The sequence below is a fragment of the Accipiter gentilis genome, unplaced genomic scaffold, assembly GCF_929443795.1.
Source record: "Accipiter gentilis unplaced genomic scaffold, bAccGen1.1, whole genome shotgun sequence".
Classification (NCBI taxonomy): domain Eukaryota; kingdom Metazoa; phylum Chordata; class Aves; order Accipitriformes; family Accipitridae; genus Astur; species Astur gentilis.
The window spans coordinates 432,975-455,824 of record NW_026060952.1 but is presented as its reverse complement, the minus strand read 5'-3'; the positions used below and the strand labels follow the sequence as shown (position 1 = coordinate 455,824).

The 22,850-nt window shown below is 49.4% G+C and overlaps 1 protein-coding gene across 15 annotated transcripts in view; it reads right to left on the bottom strand.

Annotated features, from left to right (window-relative positions):
- LOC126037137 (electroneutral sodium bicarbonate exchanger 1-like) overlaps positions 1 to 22,850 on the bottom strand; it is a 630,736-nt gene that overhangs the window by 475,457 nt on the left and 132,429 nt on the right. For 7 of the 15 annotated variants that reach the window (XR_007505527.1, XM_049797388.1, XM_049797386.1 and 4 more), the window contains exon 4: positions 22,496 to 22,609. The exons of the other annotated variants lie outside the window; for them this stretch is intronic. Coding sequence is in view for 6 of the 7 variants with exons in the window: in XM_049797388.1 (XP_049653345.1) it covers positions 22,496 to 22,609 (114 nt within the window). In the remaining variant the exon portion in view is untranslated. The remainder of the gene's footprint in view (positions 1 to 22,495; positions 22,610 to 22,850) is intronic. 15 annotated transcript variants of the gene reach the window in all.

The following is a 22,850-nucleotide window of genomic DNA, read 5'->3' as shown; positions in this document are numbered from 1 at the left end:
AAAAGCTTTCTTGTGAAGGGAAGTTAGCGTAAGTAAGTTATCTTGCTGTTTAAGAAGTTAAGCTAAAGACCTAAGTCATGATGAGAAGGAACAAAGAGGGTTAGCGTGCGTATGCTCTGTGCCATCTGGAGAAGCAGACTCCTTAGGAGTCTAAGGAGACTACTTACCCAAGGCTACTTCAGTTAGGAAGATGTTCCTTGTTGCAGAGACTGAAGTAAATGGGGATTACTTGATGTCATCAGATGTGTAGTGGACACTGGAGAGCTTGATCTTTTACTGACTTATAGAGCAGTGGTCTCCAAACTTTTGTGCACTCCTGTGAGCAAAACAAAAAAAAAAAAGTAATTTTTGAACACATAGTTGCGGTCTATGTCTACTTCTTTACAAGTTACGTACGCATTACTGAAGTTCTAATCTTTTCTTCCCGGACCCAGTGGATTGTCTTGTGCACCCCCTGGGGTACATCCCCCTCCGACACTTTGAAGATGACTGTTGTAGAGCCTTAGAAGGCTTGGTTTCATAGCTTTTTTACTGGATGCAATATTTAATTTAGGACTAGACTGCACTCAACGCTAAGTTGCTCTGGTAATGTAGTCCGCCTGTTCCAGAGCCTACTTTTCTCCAGTGAAGTGAAACAAGGCTGTTTAATCGGGGTGAAACCTGACCGTCTGCACAGAGTACCTGAATGCTGATAAATAGTGTTTACTACGTTTTAATCTAGTAGTGTGCTCAGGCATCTTGTGTTTAGTGCTGGAAATGATCATCTCGGCATGCTTGGTAGTGGATAGGTAAATTGCAGGAGTGCTGATCTACTTTGTGAAAGGTAATGTGAGAACCCCTTCAACTGTGGTTAGAGAAAATGACTGCTGCTGACGTGGTATTTGTCACTGTCTCAAGGCAGACATGCCAGTAATAACTTGTTGAACCTGTGTGAATGGGGTGACTAACTGTGAGTCTTGAAATAAGGGGAAACGGTGAGGAATTAAGGTACTGTAATGTGTGTGGTGTTCTTTTTCTGAAGAAACGAGTGCTTTGCCTGCCTTGCTCAAGTAAGCAAGGAAAATAGCTGTGTGTACCAGACCCCTGTTCTGAGGGCACCTTGGTTATACTTCAGGGTTCGGCTTGCGGTCTAAGGCAAATGATTGAATTCTTGAGCTACCTCTGAAAGACACCTTATTTCCTGTTTAAAAACAGCTCTAGTAGGTAATACCTCTTACCTGAACTTGTTAATTTGTTCACTTAAAAATCGTGTCAGCTACAGCTTGATGTCAGTCGCAGTTAGGTATACAACAAGGAATTCTGGGCAGAGGGCTTAGAGCCAAATAGTTTTTAATGTGAGATGTTTTAAGTGGAGAAGGCTTATTGTATCTCACAATAAAGATGAGGAAAGTTCTGGCTGCAGTAAAAGCTGACGTTTTTGCAGTGACAGAAATGGCAGCAAACGGGGCTTAGTTTTGCATCTGGGAAAATGAAAAGCAGAAGACAAACTTGCTTCCGTTTGCTATAAGAACAAGTTTAGTGCACCAACTCTTGAATGGATTTGGGAATAGATGGCACATCTCTGTTGTTCATCAACATAAGATACTTGTGAAGAACGTACAGAGTTCTGACTGCTTTCAAGGGTATCAGTGTTTTAGGTAGAAGGGTAAAATGCCAGTACTTCATTTAAAAGAATAGCCTTGGTGGTCATGATACATTTCTTGGGTAAGTCTCTGATGAGACTGTGTTGACTGGATCGTTTGTTTATTAAAGGAACGATATTTTTCAGTTTGGCTGGAAGAGGGTAAACTCTTTTCACAGATCAGTCTGCAAGAAGAATAGCATCTTTACTCAGGTGTAATGGAAGAGTTGTGCTTGAGCCTTTTCTAAACAGTTGTTCTCCTTGATCTTTGGGGTAAAAAGGAGCTTTGCTGCACTTCAAAATGCAGCCAGAGGTGCTGGGAATCTGCTTCTTGTTGACATTTTCATCATAGGTTATATGTTGAAGTGTTGTGTCTGACCTGTTAAGAGTACAAGTTAAACTTACTTACTGCCTCTGTCTTTGGAAACTTTGAAGCTCCAATGTCCCTGAAAACATCTCCAACTCCAGTGTGTGTGATATAAATATCTAGTATCTGCTGAGCTGAATGAAACTTACTACTTACTTACTGACTGGTTAGCATTTTTGGTATTAGCATTGTATTATAAGAAGGCAGATAACTACTGTGCTGGATACAGTCAAAAATGAGTAAATGTCTCTTGTTCTTATCAGGATTGGCCTTGTGGAATCTAAAATTCGTGTGCTGGTTGGAAACTTGGAGAGGAATGAATTTATATCTATTGCACATGTAAAGCCACAGTCTTTCCCTGGCAGCCGAGAACTTTGTAAACAGTGAGTTTCATTACTTTTCTGAACTAGAGTTTGGCCGATGTATTGTACCTTGTTTATATTCCTTCACCTCAGCTTACCTGTGAGAGATGTTCAGTTATGTACCTACTGTTTTGTAGGTACGAGGTCTGCCGGGCAAGGTTCTGAGCATGTAGGATCTTTTTAAAGAAGGGAGAACTTGAGGGAGGAGTTCTCGGAGAACTTGAGTATGGGCTGACTCCAATCTTTAGCTGCTGCGTACAACTAAACTGTTTTGCTTAATCCCTTCTTGAGAGTAGATGCTAGCACCCAAATAACTGGCATCTGTGCATAAATGATAGATTTGTGACTCTGTCTTTTTAGGAGTGGATATGTGTCAATGTGGTTTCTTGGAATCGTGTTTAGGAAAGTGGAGAATGCAGAAAGTGTTAACGTTGATTTAACGTGAGTTATACAGTCATTCAAGGATACAGGTAAGCCTCTATTTTGCTCTAGTCTCGTAGGGTTTCGATTTTTAATTCTAGTGCAAGTTGCTTCACAAAGTGAATTGTGCTTCCTTCTGGTATTAGCTATTAGCTATTTCTGTAGAGCGTGACACGTAGAAGATTAGCCTTAGAAACATACTATTTTGACACCTTGGCAATGTAAGTCCACCTTGAAACAGAAGTGTGTACTACAGCCCTATGTACCATATCCCATATGTGAAATAACAGTTCTGCAGATCATAGTGAACGATCAGAAAGGAACTGCGATTCCTGAAGTGGACAGTCAGGTGTGAAGCCAGGAGAGAGATGCCCGTTTACTGGGTGTAGCTACACTTGTCAAAAGCAGTTGTCAATTACTGAACTTTGGAAGTGGGAATTGACTGTATCAGGCTCTAAAAGAAGTTGTGAATGCCTGCTGACAGTATTGTTTCCAAAATAACAGTTTCTGTACGATACCATCCCAGAACTTTGAAAGGCAGTGAGTGGTCACATTGTAATGACATGCAGTCTTGCACGTCAAGCTCCGTGTTCATCTTCCTTTATTCCTTTTGATAGATGCAGAAATAAAGTCATATCGCAAGCGTTGTTAGATAATGCTAGAATAAAGGGGCTTGGGGGGGAGCAGTCATTTGAAAGTACAGGTCTTTTCCAAAGTCGGTTTACTTCTTCCCAAGCTGACTGCTCTTGTGCCTTTCAGAAGTGCACGTGTGCTGTGAGGCTTGTGCCTTGCTATCGTAATGACAAACTAAGGAAATCGGGTTACTCTTCGGGAGTGACGAGTGTGTTTGGACAAAAAGTTCTAAGCAGTGGACTCCTTTAAACTCTTCATCAGTGCAAACAAACATTTCTCCATGGTACCAGCATGAGCTGTGTGTTGTGTTGCTCAGACAACATGAGTAAATGCAGAAAAAGCGGACCTTCTTTTTAGCTCATGCTTTGGGATATGAGACAAGCACAGAAAAAAGGCATCAAAACGCTTGTCTGAGTTTCAGGCCAGGTGGGGTGACTTCCTCAGACTTGCACTGTTACCCGAACCGATGCTTGTCTTGTACGTTACATCCAGTGGCACTGTGTTTGAATGTTGTGGCAAATGTAAATCATGTCAACAACTTTGACAAATACCCAATGCAAACATTCCCACTAAGCTACGACACTAAATTTCCTGTTAGTTTACAGCCAGGCTAACCACCTCAATGTGCTAAAGGAAGGTGTGAAGATTGAGGCAGCTCATGTGAAGAGAAAGCACCTCCACCATTTTTTGCCTGCAGAAACCTTACCGAAAAGAAAGAAGGTATATTAAAAATTGGGCTCTTCTGGCAATATTTTTTTTTTCCTTTAATAATTACTTGAAGACTTCATTATTTTGATGTTGTTGTTTCAGCAAAGCATGCCAGGTACTAGTCAAAATGCTGGTGGGCTTCAGCGCAAAAGGACTTCTTCAGCTGGAAGCTGTTTGGACAGTTCCAGAGACACGGGCTCCAGAACACCGGAAAATTCCTCTTCATCACATAAGATTGCTAAAGTGGACACCTCTCCACTGAGAGAGGTGGAGAGAGAAAGGTTAGCACCATAACCTTAAAGCTGTGAAGAAGCTGCTTTTTAACTGACTCGCGATGGGAATGAGGTCTGGGATTTCTTGTTTGAATCTGTGTTGTTCATAAGCACGTGGAGGGCTCTAATGGCTTCAGGAACAAAGCTGTCATCTCCTTTGGGCACGTGGGGGGAGGCAGGTTAAAGAAATCCTTGAAAAAATGAATTTAATATCCATGAAGACATGTCGGAAGAAAGGAGAAGTGGATACCGGAGGAATTATTTGGTCTTGAATGTAGATCTCCTTGGGTTAGTGTGTAACTTGAAGCCGGAGTGTTTTCCATGTAGGTAATTTTGTTCTTTCTAACAAAAAGTATGGTTAATGCCAAGCAGTATGATGTTCTAACGAAGTGCTGATCTTGATCACAGCAACACTAGAGCTGCTGCTGCCTTGGTGCAGCAGTATGAGAACTCGGGCAGTAAAAGTGTGTGTCACTTCCTGGGAGGTCTGCTTGTTCATAAGCTACTTCAGCCCAGGAGGAATATGTAATCTTGAGAGTAATAGCCCAAGAGTACCAAATGTGTAATGCCTGCTGTGTTCAGACCATTTGGTACTGGAGGAGTGGCATTAAAACTAAAATAAAATGGGATGCCCGTATGGGTAGAGCAGATCCATTCATGGAAAGCAGTACAGAGTGCTGGAGGTACTAAGCTGGAAGACAGTGCAAGTACATAGAGACTGACTAAAGACAACGCTGAAGTTTAAATTTGCGGTCTGAAGTTCAGCGGTCAAAATGAAGATCTCGTGCTAGATTGCCTGGGAGTTTGTTGTTTGGTAGAGCTGTGACAATGAGCTAAGAAGACAGACATTTGTCTTGCATGGGCTTTCTGGAAAGGAAATGTATAGTATTTTACAAACGAGCTTTTTATAACTCTAGCATCTGACTCTTACAGAAATGCTGCGTACCAGAAATCTAACGGTGCTAACAAGAGAGAGAAGCTACCTCGTGTAGCTGAGCCATCAGTGTCTAAGGGACTCTCCATTCCTGTTACTGATTCAAGTATGTATTGACGTGGTGGGTGGAATGCAGTCTTTAATTTCACGGCTGAACTCTAGAAGCGCGGTGTCTCTTACAGAAGTGGAGGCTACAGTTGCAATAAGAACATTGGGACCTCCAGTTGGTAGCACCATTCCAGGACGTAACACAGTTTCTCAACCAGGAGGACGTTTTGTCCAAGGACAGCATGAATTAAGTGGGACTGGAATTACAGATCCTAAGAACAGTGCACCTAAACGACCTTATTCAGTGACCACTGAAGGACCTCATTCACCTCCATCAGAAGAACGCCCCAAAACACTAGCAGACGGAGAAAAGGTAAGGAAGGGGGGCTAGGCCAGGGAGGGTTTGAAGTAGAATTAATTCTTGATGTACAATGCATGACATAACTGAGAAGAAATGCATATATACATCCCCAATGGATTCAGGAATCTAAATTTAAGCATAATGCTAGTTTTACTAGGATGTAGGTGTGAGAAATTGTCTTGAACGTACTGTATAGCTATTAAACAATTTTTTTCCCCCGAGATCTGGCACTAGTGACTGGTTTTGGTCTGGTGGCAGGCTCTCTAAATACTACTGTACTTGTATATTACTGCACTGACCCATTGCTCAATGAACTGGAAGCAGTTCTTCATTCAGAAAAAAACGCAAATCTCAAAAGGAAGAGGACATGAATGTTATAAATGTAGACGTATGAGCTAATCTTGTTCTGGCAGATGATTTTCGAATGCCTCTTGATAGTTTTGCTGCTTTAGAAATCAGCAGCCTACTCAACAGGTTGTCCACTGCTGAAACGACCGTGTGGAGGTGCTTGTTAAATCTGGGTTTTGTGGGAGCTTTTGATTAATGCTTGATTTGTTTTCTTGCTATACATAACTCTCCTTAAACAGCTGTTTGTGTGGCTTGACCTCTGATTTGAGGCAAAGAACAACTAGAAAAAACTCCATTTTGACACTTGTAAAGAATCAGCTTGCAGAACTGTTACCTACTATTGAATACTTCAGGTACAGATTTCAAGGTTTGGGTAGTACGACTTCTTGCGAGGCTTGAGATTCCTGTGTGGTAAGGGTAGTGTTGTCTAAATGTTGTTTTAAGAATGGCCACTAACACAGTTAATGTGTTGACTGGAAGCTGTACTCAAATATGAAGGTAACTTCAGTATAGCAATTATTTTGAGTCTGTGTATTCTGTTCTTCTAGTTAACTGGCCAGGATTCAGCATTCAAAGGCGGCGGCAGTCCAGAAGATGTCAGCAGCAGATCTACAGACAATGTAATTAGGAAGGGGTTTTACTCAGTGGGCTAACTGAAAAGCTGAATGGACTCTGCTAGTGCCTAGACTACCTCACATCAGTACTCTACGCGTTTATTGATGTAAACAAAAATATGCTTTTTAGTTTAACTTCTTTCAGCCTTCATTTCCCAAATATGTTCTTGTAAGAGTTATCCCTATTAGTCTTTTTAAAAGTCTTGACTGTCACTAGCTGAAACAGCTTTGGAAAAAGCCACAAAAACCAAGCTGCCCTGTGACTTGGATTCAGAATGTAGGTAAACAGGTTAACTAGTTACTGCAACCACGTTGTGGTGTCAAGTGTGTCTGAACGTGCTTGTATTCATTTGTGCTTTCCTAGTGCATGTGCATATATTGTTCTTCTCCTAAACTATTTTCCCAGTTGGCACATACACTCCTGGGCATCTATCAGAATGGTGCTCAGCTTCCTCAGCTAGCAGCTGTCCCCTGCCTAACACGGCCACGCGCTACACAAGTATTGCCTCCCATGGAGGCCCATAAATAATTGTGGTATTGAAGACAACGCAGCAGAGGATGCTACCAAGGTATGGAGATGATAGACGTGTCCCATGCCGTTGTATCTGATTTTTGTCTTGAGACTGCTCCAGCATGAGACTTGAGGGCTTTTTTTGTTGTCGCTGGGTAGGAAAGCTAAACTCGGAACACACAGCTGAAGATGTACTTAAACATTGCAATAGCCAAGGCTGTTGTGGCACTGCTACCCACCTGCAAGGGAGAGTCTTGAAAGGAATTGGCATGCAGAGAGTGTTTTCAGATAAACCCTGAAAGCTGTTCTACGTGGTTACATGAAAACTTGTAGTAGTCTGAAGTTCCGGTTCTGTAAACTGGTAACACTGCTTACCCAGTTAAGTGCATGAGGGTTTTTTGAGGGGTGGGGAGAAATTCTGATCCCATGAAACAAATGTTGTGCTCTCTCTCTATTGTAACTTCTTTATAACTTGGTGTTTTTGTAAATGAAGTTGTATGTTTTTCCAGAGAATTTTCGTATGTACTGTAAAATACTGTCTTCCAAAAAGATTTTTTTTTTAATTATTATTAATTTTTTTTAATGCACGTGGGATCTGCTTAAAAACCCCAAACAAGTAAACCAAATGTAAGGCGGGCAGGGCAGTGCCAGAAAAAGTATGTTCTACAAAGTGATGATGTCATGGTAGAGTAAATTTGAGGAGACTAGGAACACTGCTTTCCTGCTTCTAGTATTTCCAGGTTTTGAATTAACACCCTCTGAATAGTGCAGCTTGCAAACTGCGCTGACAGCTGAAGTCCCATTTTGCTGTGCGGACAACAGATACCCCTGACTTCTTTTAAAATTAGTTGCTTGGCTTAAACCGCAATTCTGAGCTCTGATCATTTTAAGCATCCACCTCAAACCCTAGTGACAAGACCGAAGGGGCATGTAGCTACCTTGCACGGTCTTCATTCTCCAGCATTCCCCCTACTGCTGGTATTCCAGACTTGTGGAGAAAGCATGACCATGACCGTATACTTACCTTTTTTCCTTATTACCTCTGGCTTCCAGCTTGCTTCAAGTGCAATTCATCTCTTAGAAAATGTGCCTTAGTGGGTTTGAGAGGTCTTATTCCTCCTTCTCCCCTCGAAAAAAACCCAAAACTTAAGAGTGCAAGGCTTAGGTTTACTCACAGGTTAAAATTAAGAAAGAGAACCTATGTTACTTCAGTGGCTTTTAGCAGAGCTACACCCTGAGTTTATAAAATGGTTACCTTGGTTTTGTGACCTGGGTTAAAACCATGGTCTTTCAATACTGTCAAGTCTGTGTACTAGTTACAGTAGGTATACAACTTCAGCACTTGTGTAAATAAAACTCCATCGTTAATTTGAAGGAATTAAAGCTGAAGTAGGTGATAAGATAAACGGCAAAGCAACTATGAAAAGTGTTTTGTAATGGTCTACAAGCCTGTAATATTACCATGCTTTTAAACAAATTCTTCCACTTGACCTGTTAAAGGCTGTTGTGCCCTTAACCTCTAGTCAGCACATGCATTTCTGCAGCTGGTCTCAAACTAACCTAGCTAATTGATATCAAAGTATATGCCTGTACATGGATTTATTTTTTTTAACTCTTGCTTTGCAGAATTATCTTCTAATTGTGCTTTGTTGTTGTTGTTGTTGTTGTTTTTCCCCCCCTCACTCTTAGGGTGTTAAGAAGAAGTTTAGGAAGAAGTCAGGTTACTAGTTTCCTGGACTTGATCCAGCATGGGTCAGATTACACGCTTTATTTTAATGTACCCTGACTCAGCGCTTGGCCGCGTGCAGAGAGATGTTGCTGTTCTGGAGTTTCCCTGGCTATTGCAGAGGTTGGATGCTGCCCCAGCACTATGCAGATTAGATTACAGCTGTTTTAAATAAAGTTCAAACTGCACCAGTTCAACTGAAGTGTTTTCCTTTGTTTATGGAGCAAGTCTTCTGTCAAAGTGATTGAAAGGCAAGTTCCTCATGCATAAAGACTCCTCTCCCTACAATACTCAGAAGGAAGCAGCCCAAGCTAGAGACAGTATTGCCAAGCGTGGTTCCTGTCCTTTAGGGTGAATCCCTCCAGCAGGCTTTTCTATGCTCTGGGAAACATCTGCGGTTATAACTTTGCAGCTGCTGTTGGCTCTAGCAGTCCTGTCTGAATCTGGTCCAGCGCAGGTCACCAAGAGTCAGTGCTAGAAGCAGCGCTTCTTAGCTGTTAGCAATTGCATCATCACATCGCTTCCTGGCATAGTGTCTTATCACTGATCATCTGGGGACAGAGGTTTTTATTCATTTGCCAGATGGAGCTGGTAGTAGGGCAAGTTCTTTCTGGAATACCTGAAGGAGAGAAAAGCTGTATGTGGCCTTCTTTCTCATTTTTGTTTTTACTGAAAAGCAAAGCAATCGGTGCTAGCTTTGCAAGATCCTCAGGGTTATCGACAAACCCCAGGTAAGTAAATGCCTAAACTAAAACAAACCCTAGTAACAAATGCATTGTTTTCTCTTGCTTCTGCCACAATGCATCCCCCTAAGACCCTAAACCCAATACTGAATGTATTTAATTGTGATTGTGCTGAACACAAGATGACCAGAGCCAGAAAATACCTTGGACTTGAAGGTGAGGGAGGCTCCTTGATGCCAGACTTCCTGCAAACTTTGCTGTTTTCTGTCTGCTTTCTTAGCTGGTTGCTGTGTGTGTGGCTTGGAGGTCCAGCTGGAGGGGGTGAGGGATGCATGATCAGTCTCCTTAAAGAGGAGCAGCTCTGCGTTGAGATTGTGTACGGTTAGTAACTTTGAGCAAGACGTTCCATTGCAGGAATTAACGTCTCCTGTGGTTTTACTTGTTAGGTCTAAGCAAAGAAGTGGCTCATGTGAAGTCGCCTCCGCTTCTGCTACTGCAGTGGGTTGGTGTAACTTCTTGCTACTGCTTCTGCAACTGCAGAAACTAGAGAGAGCAAGTAATAGAGGGGTTGGGGGGTCCAGCCGCAGCCCCCTGCTTCCTGGCCAGCTCTGCTGTTGCTCTGCCTTTCGTCGAGTGCTGCGGGGCCAGGTTGGACTAAGCAGAGTCCAGTGGGGTGTTTTCCGAGAAGGAGGCGAGGGGTGGGCTGTTGAGCACTGCCTGCTGCCTCCTAGCATGCTGGTCAGCATGGACTCCCTCCCCTTCCCTGTGCCTGAGGGTTTCTTCAGCCACCATCTACCCCTGGGGTGCCCAGCTCCGAGCGTGGCCCGAGTATGACTACCTGTGGTTGGTAGTCGGTTTGTTTTGTGTTTCCAGGTTTTCTTCCTTGGAATCATGTTGTCCACAAAGAAATGTCATTATCCATCCCATTTCTAATTCAGTATCTACCGATCTAGTGTGACCCAGAGCCTGTGTGAAGGAGGAGCCGCCCCAAAGGATCCTGCAGCGACCTGTTTGTCCACAATCCTTTCTCCGAGTCCACTTCTGGAACTGCAGGGGCAGTGCTTGTGTGCAGAGTCCCGGAACAGCAGCACTGCCAGGGAGCCCCAGCGCCTGCTGTGTCCAGAGCTGCTCTTTCCACCGCCACACTCTCCTCCTGAGCCCTTCTGGTGTTGTAAGGCCGGAGTGCTCCAGCAGCTTGGCCACAGTTCTCCCGTGTGGCCATCCTGTGACAGCAGGCAGGGAAAGGCACTGGGCACTGCTGGGACAGAGCTCGCCATGCTCCAGAGCAGCATTTGCGTCATGGAAGGAGACCCCCTCAGGGCAGTGCCTTAAGGCTTAGGTCTTCTTCCAAAGTTTCTCTCAAGAACATGCAGGCTCTGGCCATGTCCACCAAAAATTACCCTGTCCCGTATTTTTAAGCTGCTTTTTAAGCTCCAGACTAGCTGAACGAGAAGATATCCACTGTACATTTAATTGAGAAAGATGTACGCAAGACGCACCAGCTGGGGACTGATGCTGCCAGCAGGTTCAGCACCCCAGGGGAAGAGGAGGGCAGCCACCCTCTCTGGCTGGAAGCCTGTCGGGGCTTCAGCGTTTCAGCTTTGGTGGCCCCAGGCTGCTGCGGAGCCGTAGTCCAGTCTCTAGGGCTGCAGGGACCCATGCCAGGGGCTGTGTGGAGGGAGCTGGGCAGGGGCAGGGCTGCAGGAGGTGATTGCAGGGCTCTGACCCCAAGCAGAGTGGCTGCAGCACTCGTGTTTGACCCCCAAACCTTGCCTCATCAGTGCCTTTACGGTAGCTGGAGATCCTCATACTTACACATGAGGAGTTGCAGGCGTGATCTGTACCAGCAGTGGCTTAGGAACCCGGACCGGGGCTAAGCCCCAGCAAGAGCCTTTGCACAGAGCTGTTGCTCTGCAGCTCCCTGGCTTGCCTCCCAAAACTCCTCATCCAGCAAAACCTCCCACACTTATGCGGAGCTTTGATTCTTGGGGCTCCGCTGTTCCTCTTGCTGATGCTAATGCCCTTGGCATCAGTTCCCATAATCACGGATTGCTATGTAAAATATTTATTGCAGGACTTATCCTTTTTAAAAAAAAAACAAACCAAACCCACTTTATTTACATAAATTACAAAATAAAATAATCACACTTTTGCTCACACTAAAAATCTACTCTTAAATTAAAACGCGGTTGGGCTCAGCACAGCAAGGAGCCACAGCAAGGTCGTTGCTAGCAGAGCCTTGTGCTCTTAACACAGCGTTCCATTTTTATAGCTCTCATTTTTATAGCTTAAACCATGATAGAGACAGAGTCACAGCAGCACAGAATGGATGCTGAAAGAGACCTCTAGAGATCATCCAGCCCACCTCGGCTGCTTGAGCAGGGCCAGCTGCAGCAGGCTGTGAGTCTGCTTCTCGAAGGTTCTATTGGCTGCGTTGCTCCCAGGTTGTGGAGCTCGCATGGAAAATGGGCAATGAAGAGGGATGAAGTTTTCAGGCACTTTCTGGCCGGTGCAGTGATTTTTTTTTTTTTTTTCCTTCTGACTTTTTCTCCCCCCTTCCTGGTCTTGCAGCTGCCCAAGGCGCAGCCAGAGAAGTGGAGGAGGGTCCCTGCCTGGCCTGCAGCTCCCTCCCTCGCCATTCTTAGGGTGATTTGGGGTTATTTTGCTGTGTCAGTGAAGCAAAGCTGGGCTCTTGGGGGCTGAGGTCAGTGGGACCCGAGGAAGGCCGTGATGGTCTTGAGGCTTTGAAGGGCTGTGCACCGAGCCCTGTCCCCGCTGGAGGGGACACTGGTGGTGTTCAAGACGAAGGCCTTGCAGCCCTTGTTGTCGTGTGTGCCCGTGTCCCCCCCAGCCCCCAAGGTCTGTCGTTGTCGCAGGGGCTCTGTGCTGCTTTCTGCGTGGGGCCGTGTTCGTGAGTCCTGCAGGGACCTGTCTGTCCTGGCTTCCCCACCAAAGGGCTGCTTCCCCTGGGGAAGGGGAACGGGGAGTTGTTCCCGTTCCCGTCCCCCCCCCACCATCGCCTGCCGCGCTGGTGGTGACTCAGGCCTGGGGGTGGCTGGGTTCCCCTCGGGGCTTGCTGGCTTGGATCTGGGGCTCGGCGGGGCTTTTGCACCTCTTGGGGGCTGTTTCCCGGTGCCCCCCGCACTCCCTCCCCGTCCCACACAGGCACGGAGCGGTTCTGGAGAAAGAGCTTTTAATGGGAAACACAAAAGAAAAGGTCCCATCCAAGCTGGTCTAACCCCTCCCTACCACCCTCCCCGGCCCCCCCTTCGACAAATACCCCCCCCTCCACTCCCACCCCCCATTCCCCCCATCTCCATCCCTCTCACCCCTGTCTAATCCCCCCCACACACACACACCCTCACGTTGGCTGCCAGAGCCCTGCGCTTGCTGGGTGCCATTGGCAAGGAGCTCTGCGCCTGCCTCTTCCTCCACTTGCCGGCCGTGGCAGGTGGGGATGGTGGCAGGTCCATCCCCGCGTCCTGCCACGGCTCCTGGGGCTCCATCCCGCCACCGTTGACTATTTTGAGGCTCAGCATGGTGTCGCTGAGCTCAGGGATGCAGTAGTCGGGGGTGAGCATCTCCTCAGGCAGCGAGAGCGAGCTGAAGTCGCGGTCTGGGGTGTCTGCGCTGGTGCCACCAGCGTCCTCGGGCACGGAGCTCCTGCTGGGAGCATCCTGGCTGACCCCCACTCCATCCAGGGAGCAACCGAAGAGCCTTAGGGCCTCTTCCAGGACCATCTCCTGGAAACACTGCAAGGTCGCCTGCAGTGTCCCCAAGGGCTTCGTTGTTGGTGGCAGCGCAGGGGCTGGTGTGGACATCGCCGCCTGGGGGTGCCCCCACAGGGGTGGCCGTGCTGGGGATGTTGATCTGTGCCAGCTGCCCCTCGCTGTGCTGGTAGCCAGGGATGGACACTGGCAGCTCCAGAGGGTCTGGGGCCACCCCACTCCTCTGATTTTTGTAGGGTGTGAGGTATCATGGTTGGCCCTGGGGGGTCCCTGTGGCTGCCCAGGCCAGGGGGGCCCCGCAGCCCGTGGGACCCCACAGGGCAGCACCCGGCAGAGAAGTGGCGCCTTGGCCGAGCGTGGCGGTGGCCGGTGGAGGCAGGTCGGTGGTTGTCCACTGGATGCAGAAGACCCGGGGGTCGAAGAGGCAGCCACATGGAGCCCTCTGCAGACCTGTGTGGGTGAGGGGGAGCCGTGCTGGGCCGGGGGGACTCTCTGGGGGCACCCGCCAAGCCGGCCCCGATGGCCGACATCCCCCAGCTCTGGGCCAGGGGCGTGGGGAGCTTGTGGCCGGGGCGATCCCCACAGGGTGAGCTGCTGTGCTGGTGGGACGGGGTTGCAAATCGGGGAGGAGACTGGCATCTAGGAGGTGAAAGGGGAGAGGTGGCCCCAAATATTTGGGGAATTCTCTGCAGATGGGCTTTACTGGGCACGCGCCGCCCGGGCGAGGGCAAGGATGCTCACTGGGGCTTGCTGAACCCCCATGCGAAAAGTGCCGGGGGAACGGGTGTGATGGGGATGGCGAAGGTGCCAGAGCAGACTGGGGTGCCATACCTGCTGGTGGTGCCTGGGGGGCCCGGGCTGCAGGGAAGGGCTGCTCCCGCGTGGGCAGGCGGCACGGGTTGGCTGAGCCTAAGAGAATGAGACAGGAGCGATGGCCGGCGGTCTCCTCTGCTCTTGCCCCCCAAGAGCGTCCCTGGGCTGCAGGGGTTGGGGTCGGTCCCCACCTCAAGGGTAGAAGGTTTTGGGGAGCATGAATGGCTGGAAAAGCTGGGGCGCCAGGGGGCCCCAGGGCCCAGGCAGTGGGAGCTGCATTGGTGGCCGCGCCATGGTCCCTTCTGGCTGTTGGCTGCCAAGGACTCTTTGGTGTCTCCCCGGAAGGAATGCGGGGGCTCCCTGTGTTCTGCCCCACCCCCAAGAGCCTCCCCAGCTCCTCTTGGGGAGGGAAAGGGTTAAGGGAGGCTGGGGTGGCCCCGGGGCCTACAGGCGGCTCTCGGGGTCTGCGGGTACAAATGCTCTTGGCTTTCAACAGTATTTTTCCGGTGGGGGAAGAACAACAAGTTGATTCAGCTGAGCGAAGCGGGGACCAAGCTGCAGCCGCAGCCTCCTTGCGCCAGATGGCAAATGCGTTTGTGACCGTTGCCCGCGCTTCTGTTCGCTGCGTTGACCGGAGCGAGGCAGAAATAGGAAAAAGGACCTCGAAGGCGCGAAGGAAGGTCACGCGGTGTCGCTCGGTGGCATGCTTTCCCACAGCCCTCGCTCCAGTAGTGCTGTCAGGTCTTTCAGTCTCCTGCTGGGAAAAGCAGCAGCTCTGGATCCCCCTGGGAGGGGGCAGCCCTTTCCCTGGGTGCATGACACCCCGGAGGAGACGCACCACGTGCTCCCAGGAAAGGACTGGATTCTGCCCAACGTCCGGTGTCAGGGCGCTGGGGCTGTTTGCGCTCTACGGGATCCCAGGGATGGGGTTAGTACATCCCCTCCTCGTGCTTGGAGGATTCGGCGCTAGCAAGGACACCCCAAGGGTACCAAGGACACAGGCCTCTCGCTCCCGCTGTGTGAACAGTGTGTGGCCTGGGGGAGTCGGGACAACTGCCGTGAACCGGAGGCCAAAGATCTCTCCTGGCCTGTATCCTGGTAATCAAAGAGATTGCGCTCTGTTCGTGAGGCACCTCTGGCTGCAAGATTGTGCAAGGCCATGTGCTGCGTAACTTGTGGCAGGGACCGATGCTGGGGGCGTGAAGGCAAGCGCGCTTCTAAAAGCATAAAACTCCGTTTCATTTCAGAGCGCAGCTGAGCCACCCCGCTCCTCAAGACTCTGCCATCTGCACCGCTGTGGCTGGGACTGGGCAGTGCTGCACATCCCAAAGGCCACCGAGTCACACCCGTGTCCCTGCTGCTTTGCCGGGAGCTTCTGCGATGCGAGCGATGTTCTGGGGGGTGATCTCTTGGACTGCAGCTACTCCGTCCCTGACCGGCAGCTGGCCAGGAGGGTTGTGTCCCAGGTGGAATTCCACCTCTCTGACGAGAACCTGGCCAAGGATGCTTTCCTCCTGAAACATGTCCAGAAGAACAAGATGGGCTTCGTCAGCATCAAACCACTGCTGTCCTTCAAGAAGGTAGGCAGCGCGTTGCGTTGGCCAGCCGGGGTGGGAAGTAGGGGTAGGAATGCCTACTTTCTAAAACTCCAAAATGAGTCTTAGAGAGTTTCTTTGACCGGCTTTTCGGTATCATGGGTCCCCGTCCCCGAGTCCCTGCTGAGCGTCCCCCCCAGCAGACTGCTGCTGGCCTGAGAGCTGCTGCCCCTGGAGCAGGACGTGCTGCACAAGGACCCCTCGGCCCCCTCCTGGCCCGGCAGCAACTTCAAGCCCAGCAATTTCAGCAATGCCTTCACTGGATTGCTCCTTGCCGGCAAAGTCTTCCCTCCGCTCGGGACAGGCTTGGGCACAGGCAGCTGCTACGGCCTCTGCCCCAGCACTGAGAGCACTCGTGGCTGCGGCTGGGGGAGTGGGGTGGGTGCCTGGGCACCCTGGCCCAGCAGCCCCTCGCCAGATGCCAAACCTCTTGCCGGCAGTCCTCCGGCAGCGGCGTGGGTGCCTGAGCCCCTCGGCCTGCGGGATGCGGTGCTTTGCCTGCCCCACTGTTGTCCCAAAAGTGGGGTCGTTTACCCGGGGTGCAAAATGCCAATATAAATACAGAGCAGAGGTATTTTATTCCAGTTCATGTTTACGCAAAGATGGGGGCTAGGTGGTAATCCGCAACGCTAGCACCCCTCATGCCTAAAGGGGCAAGCAATTTATACAGTTCAGTTATACATATTCGATTTCCAAAGTTCTTCCCAAAACTATTGCCGGGAGTAGCTTATCTCGCACAGTTTCTATTGGGCTACAGTTTCCCTGCTTGGAATTAAAGGTCCAGTGTTCTTTTCTTCTACAGCGCATGCTCAAGGAGAGTGGGGGGGTAAGTCTTTTTGGTGTGGAATTGAGTTGGTGGTCATGATCTCCCCCTGCCACCTTTCTTTACCTTTCCTCCAGTTTGCGAAGATGCTTCTGACTTCATGCCTATTAGCAATTATTCAACTTTTTGGCGCCTCCTGGGGTAGGATGTTCCCTTCTTCTCAGTTTTTTAGTTCTTCTTCAGGGGCACAGTTGTTAGCAAGGCATGCGTTGATCATACAAAGGGGATCTTGTTTCACAAGAGCTTTGTGGCCTTTTTCGTGTGGCTTAAGTACATAATTTCTTAAGTACATCATTTCCCCCTGTGGTGGGTTGACCCTGGCTGGATGCCAGGTGCCCACCAAAGCCGTTCTATCACTCCCCCTCCTCAGCTGGACAGGGGAGAGAAAATATAACAAAGAGCTTGTGGGTCGAGATAAGGACAGGAGAGATCACTCACCAATTACCGTCACTGGCAAAAGAGACTCCGCTTGAGGAAAATTAACTCAATTTATTACAAATCAACCAGAGCAGGGTAATGAGAAATACAACCAAATCTCAGAGCACCTTCCCTCCACCCCTCCCTTCTTCCCAGGCACAACTTCATTCCCAGATTCCCTACCAACCCCCCCCAGTGGCACAGGGAGACGGTGAATGGGGTTTACGGTCAGTTCATCACACATTATTGTGATACTTGCCAAACCAACCAAGAAAGGTAAAACTGGAGCGCAGGGAGCAAATGCTTTTCTTTCACCTTAGGCCAACTGCTCGGACGCTCTCTATGCTGCCCTGCTGCAGAGGGCATCCCTCTTGTACCAGTAAGAGACATAAGAGTGAATTAAAGCCAGAACTCCAAACCAGACCAAAAACCCAGTCGTGATCAAGAAGAAAGTGGAGAATGCATCAAATATAACAGAAAATTATTTTGGACATTCCCAGTTTACATTTGGAAAAAAGAGAAGGAAAACAAAGAGGAGGAATTAGGTATTAAAAGAGCAGCACTGAATGATAAAGCAGTAGCAGTCCCTCTACCACTACAAACCCACACCCCCACACGCACGTACGCACACAGACTTAACACCACCAAACTCCCCTTGACTGTGACGTTCCCCTCAGCTTGCTGGTCTAGAGATACTGAATGCCTGAAGCACACCAAGGATAACTGAAAACATCTGCATGGCTTTAATGGGAATCCTCCAACTGAAACAAAGCGCCTTCTCCCTCTGTCTGCGTTGGCACATCCCCGAGTCACGCTCTCACTCCTCTCCTTCAAAGTCAAGATTTCTAAACGTGAAAAGCGGGAGTGGGGAAAGGCGAAGGGAAGAGAAAAAGAGGGAGAGCATCATCAGTGGAAGACCTGCCAGCTGCTGCTGATTCAGCCCTGTTCGGGGGACCACCCCAGCAGAGAGGAGCTGGTTTGCATGCCACGGTCCTCCCTGCCTGTTCCCAGGGACAGGCCATTTGCTCAGCCTTGCCGGCCAAAGTGTGGGAAAAGCGTAGGTGTGCGCCGTCGCTTGCAGAGGAGCACGGTCACGTTCACGTGCAATCCTTTACCTTTTTCCTCCCTGGATTCAAAGGGTTTCTGTCTTCAAAGTGAGAGCCTTCCATACGGTCATTTGTGACATTTCATCCAGGATAACAATCTCAGAAGGATCAGTCCTGCAATAAATATTTTACATAGCAATCCGTGATTATGGGAACTGATGCCACCAAGGGCATTAGCATCAGCAAGAGGAACAGCGGAGCCCCGAGAATCAAAGCTCTGCATAAGTGTGGGAGGTTTTGCTGGATGAGGAGTTTTGGGAGGCAAGCCCGGGAGCTGCAGAGCAACAGCTCTGTGCAAAGGCTCTTGCTGGGGCTTAGCCCCGGTCCGGGTTCCTAAGCCACTGCTGGTACAGATCACGCCTGCAACTCCTCATGTGTTAAGTATGAGGATCTCCAGCTACCGTAAAAGCACTGATGAGGCAAGGTTTGGGGGTCAAACGCGAGTGCTGCAGCCACTCTGCTTGCGGTCAGAGCCTTGCAATCACTTCCTGCAGCCCTGCCCCCAAATTTGATTTTCCCACCAAGCTGCCTGCTGGTTTCTGTGGGATGCCCCACAAAGAGGCAAGTGGAGAAAACTCTGCCAAACACCTTCAAGCTAATCTTGCCGGGGTTCCTGGCGCTTGGTGGAGCTTTACCTGTCACTGCTTTGCTTTGGGATATCCACGTCACTGGTCTTCCCCACGTTCAGCTGAACTGAACTTGCAGCAGCAGCAGCTTCCATGGCCCTCCTGGACTCCTGATGTAAAAAAGGGACAAATCACGTTCTCTGTCTTTGATCAAAGTGGAGATAAGCTGAATGCCCAGCACAAACTTAGCAGTCTGCCCTCCGCTTCTGCCCCTTGGCAGCTATAGGTATTAGTGCAGCAGGGGAGAAACCGTTCACTCCAAAGATTTCGGGGCAGGGGGACTGTGTGTTCAAAACACGATTATGAGCAAGTCTTGCCAGCAGCAGCAGCCGCAGCAGCATCTAATAATAATCATCATAATGATAATGACCTTTGTGAAAAACGACTCGTTTTAAAAATTACACCTGTATTCAAGCGTTCAGCTCACTGCTACTTGAGGAAACAAAGGTTACAAAAGTTACAGGCTATTGGGATCTATTTCGATTGAGTGCTGATCTTCCCCCAACATTTCCAGACAAGCTGTAAGAGAAACAGGCAATCTCACAGACACACGGAGATGTCCAGCCCCGAGGACACAGCAAGCCTTACCTCTTCTTCTTCTCCAGCTTCATTTCTGGCATCGTCCAACTTCTTCTTCCTTTCTGGCATAAGGTCATCCAGAAAGCTGAGCTCTCGCTTTGAGAAGCAGAAATCCATCGCTTTCCGGACAAATACGAGAGCCAAAACCTTCACGAATAAGAGGGAAGATGCGGTGAGCTCAGAGACGATGCCACCTCTCACTCCAACGCTGCAAACACCCCGCTGCCGAGCGGTGGCAGCTCTTACCATCATGGGAAAGATGATGGCGACACGGGACACCTTGATGGTCCAGAGCAGGACGAGGCAGGTCAGCTGGATCGCCGTGAAGAAATGCACCTTTCGCAAGGGCACGTGCCGCAGGTAGATGAAATCCGGCTGGTGCTTCGCTGGCATCCAAAACAGCTTCAAGCGATCAAAGAACTGCGAAATAAAAGGGAAAGGTTGCCACCTTGGGACTGCGGCAAGTTGCTGGCCCTCTCGAGACGTGGAGGCACTTTGCAGCATCTCGCTTGCCGTCAGAAATCCTGGATCCCACCGCATTCCTCCTGGGAGCAGCACCCATTTTCCCTTCGCTCCATCTAGCAACCGGCTTGCCCCTGAGAGCTGCCCACCAAACGGCAACTATGCCATGCCATTCCATTATTAGCATTTCTTGGCCCACTGAATCCCCCCATGAGGATTTCCACCAGTGGTAGAAACTGCCTTCCCTTTGCACCAAATTCCCCCGCTTTTCACGTAACCAAACACTGACCTGCCCTAAACCCTGCAACAGAGAGCGCTGAACTTGCCTGGTCCTCCCATACCTCCTGTGCCTCCACCAATCTTTTTCTTACACAAAAGAGTTTCATTGCTTGCTCTGCGAGAAGTTTTTCCCATGCCACTGCTTTTTTCCCTGCTGCTACAGAGACAAAATACCAGGGAGCCGACATGCTGCACGCTGTAAAAGAGTCCGTACCTGAATTCCTCTGAGCGACGACACACCCGTGTAGAGAAAGACGCCATAAAGCACAGGCATTGGTATAAACTGGGGGGGGGAAGAAAAAAAAAAAGAAAGAATGCAATCGTTTCTTTTTCTGTATTGCATTTTCAGTATTACCACCCTCTTCCACAGGCACTGCCTAAAATTGCTTGAAGCTTTCCAGCTTCCATTCAGGCTTAGAGATGGGTCAGATATTAACCATTGTTTTGCCATTTTGTGCACACGAGTGAGCTAAGGCTCTGCTTTAGGCTGAACTTGGGAGTTATCTCTCCTCAGAATAATCCTATTTTCCAGAAAGGTTGGAGGAAAATAGGCGATTTCACCCGTGCTACCCTATGCCGCATTCTCTGGCGGTAGAAGAAACACTTCTGCCTATTCTTGGGGCAACAGGCAAAGGCCACAGGCCTCCTTTTAGCCTAGAGACGAGATTACTTTGTGGGAGGAACGTGCAAGGAAGCCCACAGGGATGACCTCAGTGTGTTTAGCTCCTGGGAACGGCTGCTCCGCGGCATTTGGGGAGCAAATTGCAGCCACTAAAGGGCTGCCTGTTTGAAACAGAGCAGATGTGCTGGTCTGAATATGCTCAACTGTAACCCATAAACATGGGTGGGCCTGAAAGACACCCAAAAATTCAAGCAGTTGCGTTGCTTGCTCGCCTCGAGCACACCAAACGGGGGCCTGAAGGGCTGCAAAACCTAACCGAGGCTGGTTCCCACCGTTGGTCAAGCCCCAAGGGTTGGGACCACCTCCTCCTCCTCCGCTCCACAACTAACTACTCAGGCCTGCAGAGAGGGGACTGTTTTTCTGTAACCTCCAACAAGCTCACGGTTGTTGGGTGGTTTGCATTTTCCTCTCACCTTTAACACGGAAGTGAAGAAGACAGAGCAGCCCATGAGCACAAAGATCAGCAAGCCAGTGACTCTCTGCTCTCGTATCCCCAGCAACTTGGGTTGTTCTCCTGGAGCTGAGCAGTCAGACTCTACTTTGAGGCTATTCACGTGGGTGATGGACAGGACGGTCGCAGCCACAAACCAGGGCAGCCCCATCACAGAGCACACCCCGAGCATCACGGCCACCACAAAAAGGTCCAGGTGGTACCCGCATCCTTTCTGCAGGCAGGAAAACAAGAAACAGAGCATCCCATAGCACAAGAGCAAGGATAACGTCGCAAGTCAGACTCAAACCCTGCTCGAGCACAAGTCAACTTCTTCAGAATTCAAAACAAGAAATGGAAACAAGCAAGGGTGTATGCAGGCTTTGCACAAGCACCTGGCATGAAAATCTGGCAGGAGTTCAGACACAATGGATATGCAGAGCTTGTGCATTAAATACTTCTCCAAAAAACAACGAGCCACAACCCAAAAGCACCAAACCATTTTTTCCACTCACAAAGAAAACTGTACCACTTGCAAGGAAGGTGTGACTCTGAGTTATCCCTGGCAGCGCATCAAAACAATTCATTCCCCACACCTGCTGCTGCTGCCATTTTAAAACAAAAACGCAGTTCTCTATTGCTCCAAGATTAATTTGCTCCCCCAAAAGGTTGCTCATCTATACTGCCCTGTCACTTGCTCCCTGCATCATCGTTAATCCAGGAGAGCATCCTGCCACGCAGCCTGACCTTGTCCCAAACCAATGCCTTCAGAAAGCATCGGGAATAAGAGCTTCTCCCCAGACCTGCAGCCCAGAAGGGGCTGGGGTCATCTCTCGCAGGCCCTTACCTTCAGCTTGTGCTCCTTCCTGTTCACAATAACGGCACTGATCTGCTGGTCCATGAATATCAAGATGGTGCAGAGCAGAGCTGGGACGAGCGCAGCCAACACCGTCCACCAAGGGTTGGGTCCTATGGGGTTGATGAACCACCCGCGGTCGTCTCTGGTAGGCTGCAACAAAGCCCACACATCAGCATCGTCTCCCAGCCCAGGCACTCCACTGGCTTTCATTTTCCCCTCCCTCCTTGCGTCAGAGCACCTCCCAGCCCTGGCTTCATGTCCCCCTCTCCCGGGGGCTTCAGCAGTGCCAGTCTCCTCTTTGCAAGCACCTCTAGATACTTCCCCTGTAGGTATCTAGTTTTGGGGCCATCTTCTCGTTTCCAGGAGGAAGCAAGGCACTTGGAGGTGGAAGAGGAGATGGTCACACCACCAGCATCTCCTCCAGACTCAGCCCTGCCCTGCCCCGGCATCACCTTGTGGCACCCCCACGTGCCAAAACACCCCGTTACCTTGAACGCATGGGGGACCTGGAGCTTCGGCAATGGGATCCCAACCACAAAGTCAAGGAGCACCATGATGACGATGGTGAGGAAAACAGCAAAGTCGCTCACTGTGGACCGTACCTGGGGCGAGAAACCAGAGGTGAGAGGGGCATGGCAAACAGGGCCGTAAGGTGAGATGCAAGAGTTGCAGACATCCACAACATTAAGGCTGCTTAACCAAATCCCACCACCCCTCTGAGCACATGCAGCCTGATCCCTTGCTTAGATACTGCTGCTGTGTTTGTCCCTGTGAGATCTGGGGTCAGACAATAAAAAAAAGCTTAACTAGGCCAACAAGGGTTGGTTTAAGTCAAAATCTAAA